This window comes from Myotis yumanensis, unplaced genomic scaffold (genome assembly GCF_028538775.1).
Source record: "Myotis yumanensis isolate MYYU_CA2020_CCGP unplaced genomic scaffold, mMyoYum1.0.hap1 SCAF_5, whole genome shotgun sequence".
Classification (NCBI taxonomy): Eukaryota; Metazoa; Chordata; class Mammalia; order Chiroptera; family Vespertilionidae; genus Myotis; species Myotis yumanensis.
The window spans coordinates 107505208-107520962 of record NW_027223756.1 but is presented as its reverse complement, the minus strand read 5'-3'; the positions used below and the strand labels follow the sequence as shown (position 1 = coordinate 107520962).

General features: G+C 44.7%; 1 protein-coding gene across 1 annotated transcript in view; it reads left to right on the top strand.

The window, feature by feature from the left end:
• Window positions 1-13920, top strand: part of BBS7 (Bardet-Biedl syndrome 7) — a 42086-nt gene extending 28166 nt beyond the window's left edge. The window contains exons 13-19 of the mRNA XM_070416910.1: window positions 651-716; window positions 2431-2570; window positions 4603-4767; window positions 8654-8763; window positions 8881-8984; window positions 9115-9238; window positions 12036-13920. Of these exons, the coding sequence (XP_070273011.1) occupies window positions 651-716; window positions 2431-2570; window positions 4603-4767; window positions 8654-8763; window positions 8881-8984; window positions 9115-9238; window positions 12036-12169 (843 nt within the window). The 3' untranslated portion in view covers window positions 12170-13920. The remainder of the gene's footprint in view (window positions 1-650; window positions 717-2430; window positions 2571-4602; window positions 4768-8653; window positions 8764-8880; window positions 8985-9114; window positions 9239-12035) is intronic.
• Window positions 13921-15755: the final 1835 nt, after the last annotated feature.

Below are 15755 nucleotides of genomic sequence, written 5' to 3'. Positions count from 1 at the left end.
CGATAGCTTTATAAAACCTTACTGTGGGGATTTCAAGTACATACAACAGTGGGAGAATAGTAGCATTATCTTCGTGTACTCATCACCGACTCCAACATATGGCCAGTCTTATTTTATGCTATTTTAGTCGTTTAATATTTAATTTCAAGAAGTTATAATACTTGAAGTTATCTCAGCAACTTAATTCAGCAAACATTGAATTCCTGCAGTCAGCCATTGGTGGAAACAGATGAGATATTTCTCAGTCCTCTGTGTTTGTGAAAATCAGAGACATCCTATACCAAGCATTGATGCCTTTGTGTTTCTAATATAAACATTAGGAGTTTTTACTATCCATTACATTTTTAGAAAACAGTATTTTAAAATGTTATTGTAGACATTCAAGATGGAAAGAGCATGAGCTTTAGAGTCTTCGAAGACGTGAATTTGAATTCCAGTTTTATTACTCACTGGCTTTGGGGAGTTAACCCAATCCGCATGCCTCAGTCTCTTCATCTGTAAAACGTACTGCGTAGGAATAAGCAAGAAGCCTTTAGCACAGCGCCACCCACAGGAGCGTGAGTGCTTGGCAGACGGTGACCGTTATTGATGCTGTTTGTTCTGTTAAAAACATGGATTCACCCTTTTCCTTCACTTTGAATTCTACCCAGTCCAGTGACAACTTTCTTCTCGCCACTTACCGGTGCCAGGCAAATACCACAAGGCTGGAGCTCAAGGTAAAATGTTTGAAGTTACCTTTACTTGAAAGTCTGAACTTTGTTTTCTTATATCGGTATATTTTACAACATAAGATACAATTTCTTCGCATTAAATTTCTCCCTGAAATGAGTCATTTTTGAGTAACTTTTGAATAATCTCTTAGGCTTTAATTCAGCCCAGACCACTCTCTCTGCTGGTATCGCTTAACCAAGCAACTTCTCTGAAACTCCCAGTCCTTCATTCCCTCCCACTGGACATTTGTTTTCTAATTTTCTCTTACGGAAAGTTTCAAACATGTAATCGTGAGGACTCCAGCCGCCCAGGTGTCCACTCACAGTAGTCTTGTTTATCCTCTCACTCTCCAGTGCAAATCATTTTGAAGCAAATATTTTGAAGGATATTTTATCATTTCACTTGTAAATAAATATTTTGGTACATATGTTTAAAAGATTACTCTTATTTTAAAAACATAACCACAAGCCCTAGCTGGTTTGGCTCAGTGGATAGAGCATCAGCCTGCGGACCGAAGGTCCCATGTTCAATTCCGGTCAAGGGCACGTGCCCAGGTTGTGGGTGTGATCCCCAGTGGGGGGCGTGCAGGAGGCAGCTGATCAGTGATTCTCTCTCATCATTGATGTTTCTGTCTCTCCTTCTCTCTTCCTCTCTGACATCAATAAAAATATATATTTTTTAAAAAAACATATAACCACAAGAAAACATAACCTAAGAAAAATTAACAGTAATTCCTAGATGTCATCAAATATTTACTGTTCAGATTTAACTAACTTCTTAATCCTCACCTGAGGCTGTGTTTTATAGATTTTCGAGAGGGGAAGGGAGACAGAGAAACATCGATCTGTTGCCTCCCGTATGAGCCCTGACTGGTGCTTGAACCGGCAACCTAGGTATGTGCCCTAACCGGGAATCCAGCTGGCAATCTTTCGGTGCACAGGACGCTGCAACCAGCTGAGCCACCCAGCTGGGATGATTTTTGTACCCAAGGATTTTTTTCATTGATTTTTTTAGAGAGAATGGAAGGGAGGGGGAGAGACAGAGAGAGAAACATGGATGTGAGAGATATCAATGGTTACCTCTCACATGTGCCCCGACCAGGGCCGAGGACCGAGCCTGCACCCGAGTTACATGCCCTTGACCAGAATCACAACCACGGCCCTTCAGTCCACAGGCTGACGCTCTCCCACGGAACCAAACGGGCCAGGTCAGGTCATTTGGTCGTTGACGTATCTATATTTTCCTACTACCTAGATTTTTCTGGTTCCATTCCAGTGATATCATTTGTTACTATTTATTCTAGAGAAAATCTTTTAAAGTATTTTAGCAACATAATTACTTCTATAATTAAATGTTGATTTTAGCACAGGCTGATGGTCTATCCATGGAGCCAAACCGACTAGGGCCGTAGCACAGTGTTTTTAAATGTGCTAGGGTAGTGTGTGGCAGTGTATGTTTCTTGGAATGGTATGGACAGATGGCCTGAAGACGTGTGGCGGGAACAGCTTAATAGATGGGTTAATTTTGCTTTCCCCTACCAAAACCTTGCTTTACTCTAGTGATAAAAGGTAGCTGTTTAACAGAATGTCATTTTTTTCTTCAGAATATTACAGAAGAGATGAAGGCCTACGAGCCTGAGTACTTGTGTTGACCATTCTAGAGATAATGCTTACATTGCTGGGTTAGTCTTACTTTCTTTCCTCTTCTGTGTTGAATCAGATTCGCTCCATTGAAGGCCAGTATGGCACGCTTCAGGCATACGTGACGCCAAGAATCCAACCCAGAACCTGTCAGGTCCGCCAGTACCTTATCAAACCCCTTTCACTCCATCAGAGAAGCCACTGTATCGATCGTGACAGGTAGGACCAAGGCAGGAGCATTTACTTTTAGGGCATTACATAATGCAGAGAAACTTGCCTATAATTTTTAAAAAATGTGTTTTTATTGATGTTTTGGAGAGAAAGGAAGGGAGAGAGAGACAGAAGGAAGGAGAGAGAGAGAGAGATCAATGTGAGAGAGCAACATCCATCTTTTACCTCCCGCACGCGCCCAACCAGGGATTGAACGTGCAACCTGGGTGTGTGCCCTGAACTGGGAATCGAACTGGTGACCTATCTGTGCACAGGAAGGCACTCAACCAACTGAGCCACACCGGCCAGGGCAGCTTGCCTTCCATTGTCACGGTGTAAGTTCTGGTGGATACGTGTCCATTTCATTGAAAGGCTGGGGAGTGGTATTCCTACTGACGTTAGGCCTGTGTCTGCTGTCGGGGGCTGCCTGGAGCTGCACTTCCCCTTTCGCTCGGACCCGTCCCGCGATCAGCAGTCACCATTTCGCTTTAGCGTTTCCTGTGAACAGGCCCTGGGTGCGTTGGCCTCAAACATTCTATTTCCTCTCTGTTCCACCTCAGGAAATACTCGAGCCATTGACTGCGGAAATCGGCTATTTCCCACTTCCCCTATAGCTTAAGCGTCCTCCTGTTGGTAGTTTTTCACTTCCTGAGGTGAGAGACATGGCTTAAACGAGGGAGAAGGGGAAGAAATGGGCTATTGAATACTTCCCTGTGCCTTGCATTGTGCTAGGCGGCAAACTCATTAGTCAACAGAGCCAAATATCAGCAGTACAATGATTGAAATTTCTCTTGAGAGCCAAGTTTTTCAAACTTAAACTATATAGGTAGGTACATTGTTATTAACTTAATTAGGGTCCTCCTAAGGCTTAGGAAGAGCCACACTAAGGGGGCCAAAGAGCCGCATGTGGCTCGCGAGCCGCAGTTTGCCGACCACGGTGCTAGGGGCTTAGGTATCGTTCAAGTCGTACAGCGAGTCGGGTGGCAATGTCTCCATTTTACAAATGAGACTGGGAAGCCTGGGGGGGGGAGTGACTTGCTGACAGAAGAAACAGCTATAATGTGAGACCGCAGCCCGTTTTCCTATTGCAGCTTGTAATGGTAAAGGCGGTAATTTAAATAAGAGGTAAGGAGACATGTTCCTAAGGGTTTCTTCTAAAACATTAAAGAGGATAGAATCTTTTGGGTATGTCTTCCTGCTTCACAGTCAAACTTGTGGATGGCGGTGGCATGGCGGCTGCAAGAGCAGCACAGGGAAGCGAGAGGCCAGCTGGAATCTTGCCTCTGTTCCTGTGTGACTGTGGGGACCTAACACAATCTCTCTGGGCTTTAGTTTTCTTATCTGCAAGTGAGACGGTGGCCTGGATGACCTCAAAACCTCTTCTAGCTTTAGGTCCCTTAGTTCTGTGTCTTTTTAGAATTCCTCTGAGCCTTTAATTCCACAAATTTACATTTTTAAAATCTTCATAATTATCCACTTGATTTATTTAAAATCTATTTCACTCCCTTGTGTGTGCGATTTCACAAGATAGAACGTATCATTCCACATCCCTGCAAGATGGAGGTACTGAGCCCTCCTGGCCCCGTGGCCCGCAGCCGGTAAGCCGTGGAGTGGGTTTCAAGCCCTTGTCCGTCTCACTCAGAAGCCCAGTTCTGTGCTGTCACATGACCTCATTATTTCCCTAAGGGGATTCTTATATGTTTTGATAGTTTGTACAGTTTGTATTTAACAGTAGAAGTATTAGGTGAACTTTTAAAAAATGAAATATGCCTGGGTAAACTGGATTTTATCTGTAAAGATGTTCTAATAAAAACAAGCTATTTGTGTCCCCTGGCTGGGAAAAGCAGAGGTATAGATACTCCTCTCTTTCATGAAATCAGAATGTTCATTCATCGGATGGTAAGATTAATCTGAGAAAAATTAAACAAATGTAAACAAGTTTATATTTGATTAGCTGTTATTGCAAAATTCTGTTTGTTAGCGTGTTGTGTACATCAAATACACTTCCACACGCAAAGATGTCCTCTGCTGTGAATTGCAGACCCATGAACACGCTGACTTTGACGGGCCAGTTCAGTTTTGCGGAAGTTCACTCCTGGGTGGTGTTTTGCCTTCCTGAGGTTCCCGAGAAACCTCCGGCCGGAGAATGCGTGACATTTTACTTCCAGAACACCTTTCTGGACACACAGCTGGAGAGCACCTACAGGTAAAGCGGCTCGGTACCGGTTCGCAAGTGTGGGGGGTGTTTTACGTGTGTTTTTAAATTGATTTTTAGAGAGAGAGGAAGGGAGAGGGAGAGAGAGAAACATCAATGGTGAGAAAGAATCATCGATTGGCTGCCTCCTGCACGCCCCCTACTGGGGACCAAGCCGGAAACCCAGGCCTGTGCCCTGACCAGGAGTAGAACCAGTGGCCTCTTTGTGCGTGGATCCACTCAGCCACTGAGCTAAGCCAGCCAGGCCACAGGGTTTTGATATTAATGAGCTTCTACATTTTCTTTGTCTTAAAGCAGGAGCAATATGTAAATAATAGATTTGAAACCTATACTATTCAAGAGAATCTATTGAAAAACAAGCAGAATTAATGAATTTTTAAAAATGATTGAATAAAGATTCACATGGCCTGGACCAGCAGCTCAGTTGGTTAGAGTGTTGTCCTGTCGCTGCAACGATGCGAGTTTGATCCCTGGTCAGGGCACATGCAAGAGTCAACCAGTGAATGCAGAAACGAGTGGAACAACAAATCGATATTTCTCTTTCTCACTCCCTTCCTCTCTCTTTGAAATGAATAAATAAATAAATTTAAAAAAAGAAAAGAAAAAGAAATAGCTCTAGCCGGTTTGGCTCAGTGGATAGTGTCGGCTGCAGACTGAAGGGTCCCAGGTTAGATTCCGGTCAAGGGCATGTATCTTGGTTGCGGGCACATCCCCAGTGGGGGATGTGCAGGAGGCAGCTGATCCATGTTTCTAACTCTCTTTCCCTCTCCCTTCCTCTCTGTAAAAAATCAATAAAATATATTTTTAAAAAAAAGAAATATGCAGAAGTTACTTGATGAAACTTTGAAATGTTATTGACATAAAAGACTTGATTCAATGGGGTAATTAATACACTGCACAGTCCTCAATAGGAAGACACTGTAACTGTGACAGTCCTTCCCAAATGTATGCAAAAGACGAAATGGCTCAGAACTTGGCAGCTGAGAACAGGAGGCTTTTGAAGCCGGGGTGTCGGGAGGGGCGGTGGCTGGCTGCACGCCTTGCCTTCCCTCCCGCGCCTCTGCGGGGCTCCCTCGGGGCCTGGTTGTGAGCACAGAGCTGACCCTCCGCTCCTTCGCTCCTCTGCTGAGTGTGAGATGGCTGCCTGCTCTCAGGGGATTTCTCCCTGTGCTCTGAGCCTCACCCCCCACTCAGGTCTTTGCATTCTCGTCCCACTTCAGCTGGAGCTGTTCTTTGATCTTTTGTGTTTCTAATTTTGTTTTATGTGGAGGGGCTGGGTGGCTTCTCCTTTCCTGGTCTCTGTTCTTAGGGGTTCTTTTCCTAAGCAGGTTCCTGAACCGTTCTGCTTCCCAGCTGAGCTGTAGCATGCTCATTCTGGAAACTGCCCTTTGGGACCTGGAGCTGTCCGGAAATCTAACTGGTTTTAGGATCAGTCCTCGGAGCTGTTTCACTGTACCTTCCAGGACCTCATCTGTGTCCAAACCTGGAACAATGAATGGTGCCTGTTTGAGTCCTACAGTGAGCCTCACGCTCAGGCATAGCTGACAATTCCACGTGCCTGGCACAGTGATGTTTTGGTCTGTGTGCTGCCGAGGCAAGCAGCGTGTATATTTGTGTAATAGCATATCTTTGCTCTTTACCACTCTGTGTCCTTTAATATTCATCCCTTATCAGTCACACTCTACTTATTCTTCAAGGCCCAACTCATAGCTACGTTTTCAAGTTTTTCTTGACTCTCTTCTCTATTCCCATGGCATTTTATTCTTACCTTCCTTAGGTATTTATTGTTATTTATTTGAAGTATATAATAATGTTTTTATGTAAGCTTGTATCTCTAAATTGGACTATAAGCTCCTCATGGGCAGAGTCTGTTTCTTTTTTATTTTATTTTTGTATTTTTATTGATTTCAGAGAGAGGGGAGGAGGAAGGGAGGGAGAAAGAGAGAGAGAGAAAAAGAGAGGGAGAGAGAGAGAGAGGTTTGTTGTTCCACTTATTTATACATTCATTGGTTGATTCTTGTATGTGCCCTGACCAGGGTCGAACCCACAACCTTAGAGTATCAGGGCAATGCTCACCAACTGAGCTACCCAGCCAGGGCCAGAGTCTATTTCTTAATTATTTTTGTATGAAACCTCCAAGTGCCTCACCTGGCTTTGAGCATAGTGGTTCTCAGTAAGTGTTTTTAGGGATCTGAGTGGAATGCGTGTGTGTGGAGGGAGCAGCCCTGCCTGGGTGTGACTCTTGGCTCTGACCTTGTTGAGATTACTTCCCTCGCTGACCTGTAGTTTTCTCTTCTGAGGAGGGGAAATAATAGCACGTGTTCACTGAATTGTGGTGATTAAAGAAAACAAGCCATGCAAAGCACCCACAGTGTCAGGTGCTGTGTGTTAAATAGTAAATATCAGTTAAAATTAAAGACCAGTGAAAAGTCTCAGGATTTCTAAACTATAATTGGGATCAAAATTGTATGTATGTATTGCTCATCTTTCTAGAACAGTGGTTCTCAACCTTGGCTGCACATTAGAATCACCTGGGAATCTTTTTAAAATCCTGATTTCTGGGCCTCATCCTCCAGAAATTCTGTTTCTTTGTTAATAATGTTGTGGCCCCACCCCATAACAAAGAAACAGAATTTCCAGAGGATGAGGCCCAGAAATCAGGATTTTAAAAAGATTCCCAGGTGATTCTAATGTGCAGCCAAGGTTGAGAACCACAGTTCTAGAAGAAAGAAGTCAGTATCTACATATATAAAAGCTAAGCGACCATTATGACCAGACAGCAGCTATGACGTGCACTGACCACCAGGAGGCAGGTGCTCAATGCAGGAGCTGCCCCCGGTAGTCAGTTTGCTCCCACAGCCAACCTCCTGCAGCCAGCCAACTTCCCATGGTCCCTCCCCCTGCCAGCCGGCCCGATCGGCCCTGATTGGGACTGGGCGAGATGCCCCGATCGCCAGCCAGGCCAAGGGACCCCGCCCATGCACAAATTTGTGCACCGGGCCTCTAGTTTGCCTATAACTAGTCAATACAAACTATTTGTGTGTATGAAAGCCAAACCAGAAGGCACATTAAATGATGACAATGGTAGATGTTAACTAGGAAACGGAAATGTTTGGTCATCAGAAAAAAGAACCAGCACAAACGGCTTAGCCTGCTAACAGGCGTTCCCCGTGCCTGTACCGTGAGAGCGCAGCCCTGGGCCTCAGGACGCCATCATGGCTCTGTGTTGCCCTCTGGGCCGTCCGTGCAGCCCTGGTGGCAGCAGTGCCATCCAGCTTCGTATCTTGTCAGCTACCGTGGAGTCTCCCCCCACTAGTTCCAGTAAGAAAAGTCCCAGGATTGAGTGCCATTGCTGCGCCGTGACCCGCGTGGTCCGTGGTCTGGAATGCACTGAGGCCAGGGCCAGCGAAGTCCTCGGGGTGAGAAGGTGAGGGGGGGAGTGGTTCCCCAAAGGAAAAGGTCCTGCGACCATAGACGTGGGATGGACGCCCCCGGCCTGTGGAACAGAAGATGCTACCGGTAGGTTTGCCGTCCGCCTCAGGATGCAGCTGTGGTCGTGCTGTGAGGGACGTGAGCACCTCTAGTTCACATACACGAAGGCTTAGCTGTTGGAATTTTATTTGTGAAAACACAAAAGCTCTTTTAAATGAAGGACATAGTGTGACTTCGCCTGTCTTTAGGAGACATATCTGACATCTTTTGTTAAGTTTTACAATATGTCAGAACTTGAATTAATATAACAGTAAAAGTTTACACATTTAAATATGCTTTCTATTAATAATGACATGTATATGTAGAGAAATCAAATGAAATCTAAACACTAGTTACAAAATATGTATTTACTGGGTGAATTTCCTTCTATATATTCATTTTGTAGAAAAGGAGAAGGAGTTTTTAAATCTGACAACATTTCAACTATATCCATCCTAAAAGATGTGCTCTCTAAAGAAGCTACAAAAAAGAAAATTAACCTCAACATTTCATACGGTAAAGAAAGAAAGAAAAATTAATCTTTTTCTTGTTTTTTTTTTTTGGTTGTTGTTACAATAAGAATGTTTCTAATCAAAATGCCTTTCTAACTGCCTCCGGCTCGACTCCTCCTAGAGATCAATGAGATGTCGGTGAAGCACACCCTGGGGCTCATCCACCCGAAGCTGGAGTACCAGCTGCTTTTGGCTAAGAAGGTGCAGCTAATTGATGCTTTAAAAGTAAGTGTATGTGTTTTGGACTCATGATCATTATTCTGTTGTGATGGGATTTCTAAAGTTGTAAAGACTTTAAAGCTACACTGGATTGAATTTAAACATTAAGTGTCTTCTGTTTTTAATTTAAAATAAGGAATTGCAGGTTCATGAAGGAAATACAGACTTCCTGATCCCAGAATATCGCTGCATTCTGGAGGAGGCAGAGCGCCTGCAGGAGGAGTACAAGAGGCAGCCGGCGCACCTGGAGAGGCTCTATGGTTAGTGGGCTGTCAGAATGCCTGCCATGTCTCTGTTCTCCTGGCTGTTTGGGAGAAGCTGGGCAGGGGAGGGGCAAAGATGACAGCAATCACGAACCTACTGGAAGCCAGTTTGTTGCTTCCAATATTAATTTTGTCAAGTTTGTCCTAATATTTACTATTTTAAAATATTTTTTATTATTTCAGAGGGGAAGGGAGAAGAGGGAGAGATAGGATGAGAGAGAGTCGTTGATTGGCTGCCTCCTGCACACACCCTTCTAGGGATGGAGCCCGAAACCCAGGCAGGTGCCCTGACCGGGAATTGAACCGTCACCTTCTGGTTCATGGGTCAACACTCAACCACTGGACCATACCAGCTGGACCTACTATTTAATATTTTTACTCGATAAAATTCAAGTAAAATTAGGAAGTAAAATAAGTTTAATGCAATATATTTACATATATGAAGGAACCTGGTGTGAAATGAATATAACTTATGAAGCATTATAGTTCAGGCTATAATTCACACCAGTAATTTTCAGGCTTTGTTGCTATTGTGAAAATCAACATGCAACATTTAATAATTGTAGCATAATAAGGGATAGATATGTGCTATGTCAACCCAAAACTCATTTTGCTTTGGTGGTAGAAATTCGGTGTTTGACAAATTATATTGAAAGAGAGCAAGAGTGGGTTGGAAGGAACAGCTTAAGAAAACTTCTGTTTTCCCATCATTACATGAGATCTGTGCATAGCACACCAATTTACCTATGGCATCTTCATAATCAGGTGGCATGTTTAATCCTTTGCGCAGCTTTGCAAGGTAGATGATGTCTCCATTTCTCATTTTTAAACGGGAAGTCTGAGACTCAAGCATTTGCTGTCACATCGTAGGAAGCGGCACAGCCTGCAGGACCTCCTCGCTGCCCCCCCCCCCGCCTCCCCCCCCCCCCCCCCCCGCCCCAGTGCCTGCTTTTTGCACTGTGTCAAGTCTTCTGTGGCCTTAATTGGTGTCATCAGCCTACTCTGACCCTTCAGCCTGCGTAATGAATTTCTTATTTTATACCCAGAGACTTGCTCACAAGCTGTAATAATGAAGACCTAATATCTCAGCATTTACTAAATGGCAGGTGCATCGCTCATCACCAATCCAAAACCCACAAAGCTTTGAAAAGCAAAGCTTTTTCATAATTAATTTTGCATCAAATCTGACTTGGTCTGAATTAATGTGATGGCAAAACTTCACTTAAACTGGCATGAGGTTATTTATAGTCTCTTTTATTCCACTCAGTGTGGTTGTTTATCCATGTATTTTGTTGCAGAAACATTGCTCTGTTGACCCCCTTGGATGTTACGCCATCTATGCTGTATTCCTTTTATTGTCTTTCTAAACTGAAAAATTCTCAAATATCTCTTGTAGCTGGGGTTCTGGATAAAGGACTGACAGCTTGACTTAACCCCATTGTACGTATGAGAGAACTTAAAGGTGCAATAATTTGCCCAGATCTTTGAACCTAGAAATATTTGCCTTTAGGTCAAATCCCAAGAACGGTCCACATATACTAGTAGATGGAAATTTATTTATTTATGTATTTATTTGGTGAATCCTCACCCGGGGATATTTTTTCCACTGCTTTTTTCGGAGAAAGTGGAAGGGAGAGAGGGAGGGAGGGGAGGGAGGAAGAGAGAGAGAGAGAGAGACTTGAGAGAGAAACATAGTTTGGTTGCCTCCTACACAGTCCCAAACTGGGGGCAGGGAGCAAACCCGCAAACCAGGTACATGCCCTTCACCGGGAATCGAACCCGCAACCCTTTGGTACACAGGCTGACACTCTAACCACTTAACCACACTGGCCAGGGAGGAATATTCTAATTTAAATAAACCTGTTGAGAACTGAATCTCTACAGCAAGCATGTCAAACTCACTCAAAGGCTAATACAGGCCAAATAAAGAAGGTTTAAGATTATGTGGGCCGCAAAAAAACAAAAGCTTCAATTTTCATAAAAAAGTAGGTTTATTTCAGTAGAGACACGCTGAATACAAAGGGCTGAAATAAATGAGTCCTCGTTAACATGAATAATAGAACATTTTAATAAAAATTAATACTTTTTCTTTAACATTCACTTAGCAGACACTGAATAACTGCACAGATTAATAACATAACACAAATAAACCTATTTTTCTTGTTCTCCGAAAGTGAAATACTTCCTGTTGCGCACACCAAACAAGTCAGTCCAGGACTAATGACGTGGCCATCGGCTGCTAAAATATTCGCTGCTGGTATCAGTGGAGAGAAATGGTGGGCCTGCGCATAAGGCGCGTAAGGGAACTGAATGCAACACGATTATAGTCATCAGTCATTAGTGAATGTTGTAGTTCGTTATTAGTAATTATGTATAACAGGACATTGTGAAAATTAAGTTATGAAATTTTTATTAACACGTTTCTTACATACCGTTCTACTGGCTGCAAAAATATTTGTTGTGGGCCGCATGCGGCTGTGCCGCGAGTTTGACCTGCTTGCTCTGCACTATGTCATCTGGTCAGCCCGAGTGAAAGGCCAACACCTGTGATGCCCTGTGTGCCAGGAGCATTGCAGAGCTGGTCAGCAGTGGATGCCTGAAGCCATGGCCACAGCCAGTTGTTAAGAGAGTTACTAGCCAATGATTTATATTTTGAAACTTGCCTTAAAATCTCTCCAAAATAAGTATTCTTTTAAAGCACCAATCCTTTTAGATTTGTTTATAAATAATGGAATTACAGGTGATTAGAAATAGATACCTAATCAATGACAGGAAATTAACATTTTTTTTATAGGGATGATCACCGATCTTTTTATAGATAAGTTCAAGTTCAAAGGCACCAATGTAAAAACCAAAGTACCTCTTTTACTGGAGATTCTGGACAGTTATGACCAAAACACACTGATTGCTTTCTTTGATGCTGCATGAAAGTAAGGTAAAGTTCTGGAGAAGTTGTCTCTTTAAATGAAAATGTTAAAACAAAATTACAAGCTAACTGTGCATACTTTATTTCAAACTACAGGCAGTGCACAAAATTTGTGCACGGGTGGGGACCCTGGGGGTGGCCTGTGGAGATTGGGTCCTAGCTTGCACCCCCAGCCTCGCAGTCCCACAGCCCTGTCTGGCACCCCGCCTTGGCCTGGCACCACCCACTCCCCTGCTCCACCATCCCGCCGCAGTCCCGCTGTCGTCGGGGCCCATCAGGGCCGGCAGTGCCTCCCCTCCGCCCACTGCCAGCACCGCGTCACCAATGGCCGCCATGTACCGCACTGCTCCCTGGTGGTCAGTGTACGTCATAGCGAGCGGTTGAACTTCCGATCAATGACTGCCAGAGGGAAAATAAGCATATTAGGTTTTTATTATACAGGATACTTTTAAATATTATCTAAAAATATTTGAGATACATGATTTTTTTTTTAGTAATGCTTCATTTCTTTTGATGAATGCAACCTTTTAAAAATAAATAGCATTTTTATTCTTAAAATACAAGTAGAATGATTGTAAGGGATTTTAATGAATTCTTTTGCAAGTGCTGTTTTAAATTTTATACTGAGAAATAATATTTGAAAAATAAAAATATATAGTGTGTGGACTAAAGTAGGTTTACAGTTTGCATGGAAAATTGTAATAATAAATAATAACACAAGACCCCTGCCGCTGTGGCTTAGTGGTTGAGTGTCAACCTATGAACCAGCAAGTCATGGTTTAATTCTGGCTCAGGGCACATGCCCGGGTTTCAGGCTCAATCCCCAGTAGGGGGCGTGCAGGAGGCAGCTAATCAATGATTCTCTCATTGATATTTCTATCTCTCCTCCCTTCATCTCTGAAATCAATAAAAATATATCAAAAATGTAACACAAGAATAAACTTGAATACTCACAACTGTAAGCCTACTTTTGCCCCACTCTGCATTTAAATATTTAAGCTCCTCCCACACAGTGTATGTATAAACTGCTTTGCATTTTTCAGAATGTATTTCTATTCGTTAACTCATTTGACTTTCACAACATGTTATTTTCTCAAATCATATAAGAAAGCTCCTCTTCACTGAGGTTAAGTGATGATGAGGGCTTGCTGTTATTTTGTAAATCGGGGACTAGAACCCGCATTTTGGTGCCTGGTTTGTGTCCTGGTGGTTATGTATGTCGCCAGCCAGTGGATATAACCTACCAATTATTTTTTCTAGGAGTTGAGATTGATTTGCACCTGATTTCACTCCTGCTTGATAGTGAGCATTGTGACCAGGTTCAGTTTGGTATAAAGTGTGGACAGAGATGAGCAGAGCGTGCACAGACGGAGGGTGGGGTGGTCTTAAGGTGACGCTCTGTAACCAGTAGTTACCGGGTACTTGTGTGAATAGTCAGGAACAGGGATGGCTTCTTAGCGTTTCCTGCACGAGCATCCACCCATTTCCTTCATATCATGTGTGAAGGAAAATAAGACTTTAAGGCTGTGGGGATTTTGTTTATTAAACTTAGTTCAGATTTATTCATATTCAAGGGGAATGTTGTATTTAAAGGTTGCTTTAAAATGGCATAGAGATTATAATGGAAAATAAACTATGTTTTTAAGAAGGGCACACCCATGAATTTGTCAGAAAACAATCATGCTTTTTAATTATATGCCATTATATCTGTTATGTGTGAGCCTTATTGTATATTAAATGTGGAAATTCGTTAAAGGCACATATCGCTAAGAGTTTTATTTTAATAAGGTCATATATTTTACTATATCCAAACAACCTTCATTTCTGAATGGAACACAGTTCTATGTAGGCCACTGGGTGCTGTGTACTGGCTGTCACAGCTGGGGGGGAAATGGGAATTAATGGCCGTCTAGTGGAATTTCGTGCAGAACATTACTATTTGTTACACACTGTTGGGGTCCAGCCCCAGCAGGTCCAGGGGTACCCAAAGGTGTGGGCGGAGTCGGCGAAGACTGTCCACCCTCTTTTAATCCTGTCAATTTCTATTCTAAAGGTTAGGGCTTTTCTTATCTCCATTCCAGGGAGTAAAGATTATGTTGCTTAAGCATGATTGTTCGTAGTTAAAGTGATTAACTACCTGCCTGGCATTTAGTTAAGGAGTTTTATTCCCTCCCTGATTTCAGGGAAAAATCCCTACCTGGGGAAACAACCTTTCTCGGAGAGGTGACCTTGGTTAAAACACATGGCGTCAAGAAAGGGAGCAAACATATTAAGAACAGAATGCCATAGACGCCAGGTCCCTTGAAACATATGCTGTGCAGACGCCTCTTCTCTGCAGCGACTGTGTCAAGCAGCAAAGATGGACCGGCTTCCGGCAAATTCCCCTTTTTTATTTTTTAAATGATAGCGCGTGTAAATCGGTGGCCACCTCTCGGATTGGGTTCTTTAAGACTCGGAAGAAGACTGACAAGCAGTGATAGCGAGCATAGCTATAAACACAGTGGATGGACGCACACGGAGCCTTGTTCCTGTGGAAGGTCGCTGGCCTCTTCAGTCCAGGGATCTCAGCTGTCCTCAGGTCGGGGGTGGGGTTGTCCTTGTCGATCTGGCTGGCGGGCGGCGTCATTGGCGACGGGCTTCCCGGAGTATCAGCGCGCTGAAGGGCTGGATCATGGGTCCATCAGGGCCGTACTTGGTGGTGGTGTCGGTGTCTGGGGAGCCGTCAGCTGTGCCCTCTGGGTCGGCCGATATGGACGATACCGGGGAGGAGGAGGCGGCCGCGGAGACGGAGATGGAGGGCAGTAGAGAGAAAAAGAAGAGAAAGCAAAAGAACTACAAGGCATGGAAGTGTTTAGAAAAAAGAGGGAGAAGAAAGGGAAGAAGGCAGCATCCTGACACAGCCCTTACGCCTTTGGGGACCCCTGGACCTGCTGGGGCTGGACCCCAACAACACAGCTCGACAGCAGTTCAAGGTGGCACCTCCAATTAGGTGCCTCTTCACTAGGAAAACGAAAAGGCTGAGGCTGAAGAGACACCTAAGTGGTAGATGACAGTCTGCCGCCGCAGCGGGAGCGCGTTAAACATCGTTTAACCCTGACAAGTGCGTGACATGCAGATACCAACAAGGAACAGGTCAGGGAAACAGACTGACGTGACCGAGACCAGCAGGCAGTGAGGGCCCGGCCAGTCAGACCTGGGGAAGCACGACCCGGCCGCGCTCATCGCTGACGTCCAACTGGCCCGGGGCGCAGGGGCGCGGAGCCAGCGGCGGACTCCGTTAAAGTCCGCCTACAGCAGGCCCCGCCTCCCGCCTAAAGCAGGCCCCGCCTCCCGCCTAAAGCAGGCCCCGCCCCCGCCCGCACAGGCCCCGCCCCGCCCGCGCAGGCGCTGCCCTCCCGCCTAAAGCAGGCCCCGCCCCTGCCTACAGCCGGCCCCGCCCCCGCCTACAGCCAGCCCCGCCTCCCGCCTAAAGCAGGCCCCGCCCCCGCCTACAGCCGGCCCCGCCTCCCGCTCGCGCAGGCGCTGCCCTCCGCCTAAGGCAGGCCCCGCCTCCCGCCTAAAGCAGGCTCCGCCCCCGCCTACAGCCGG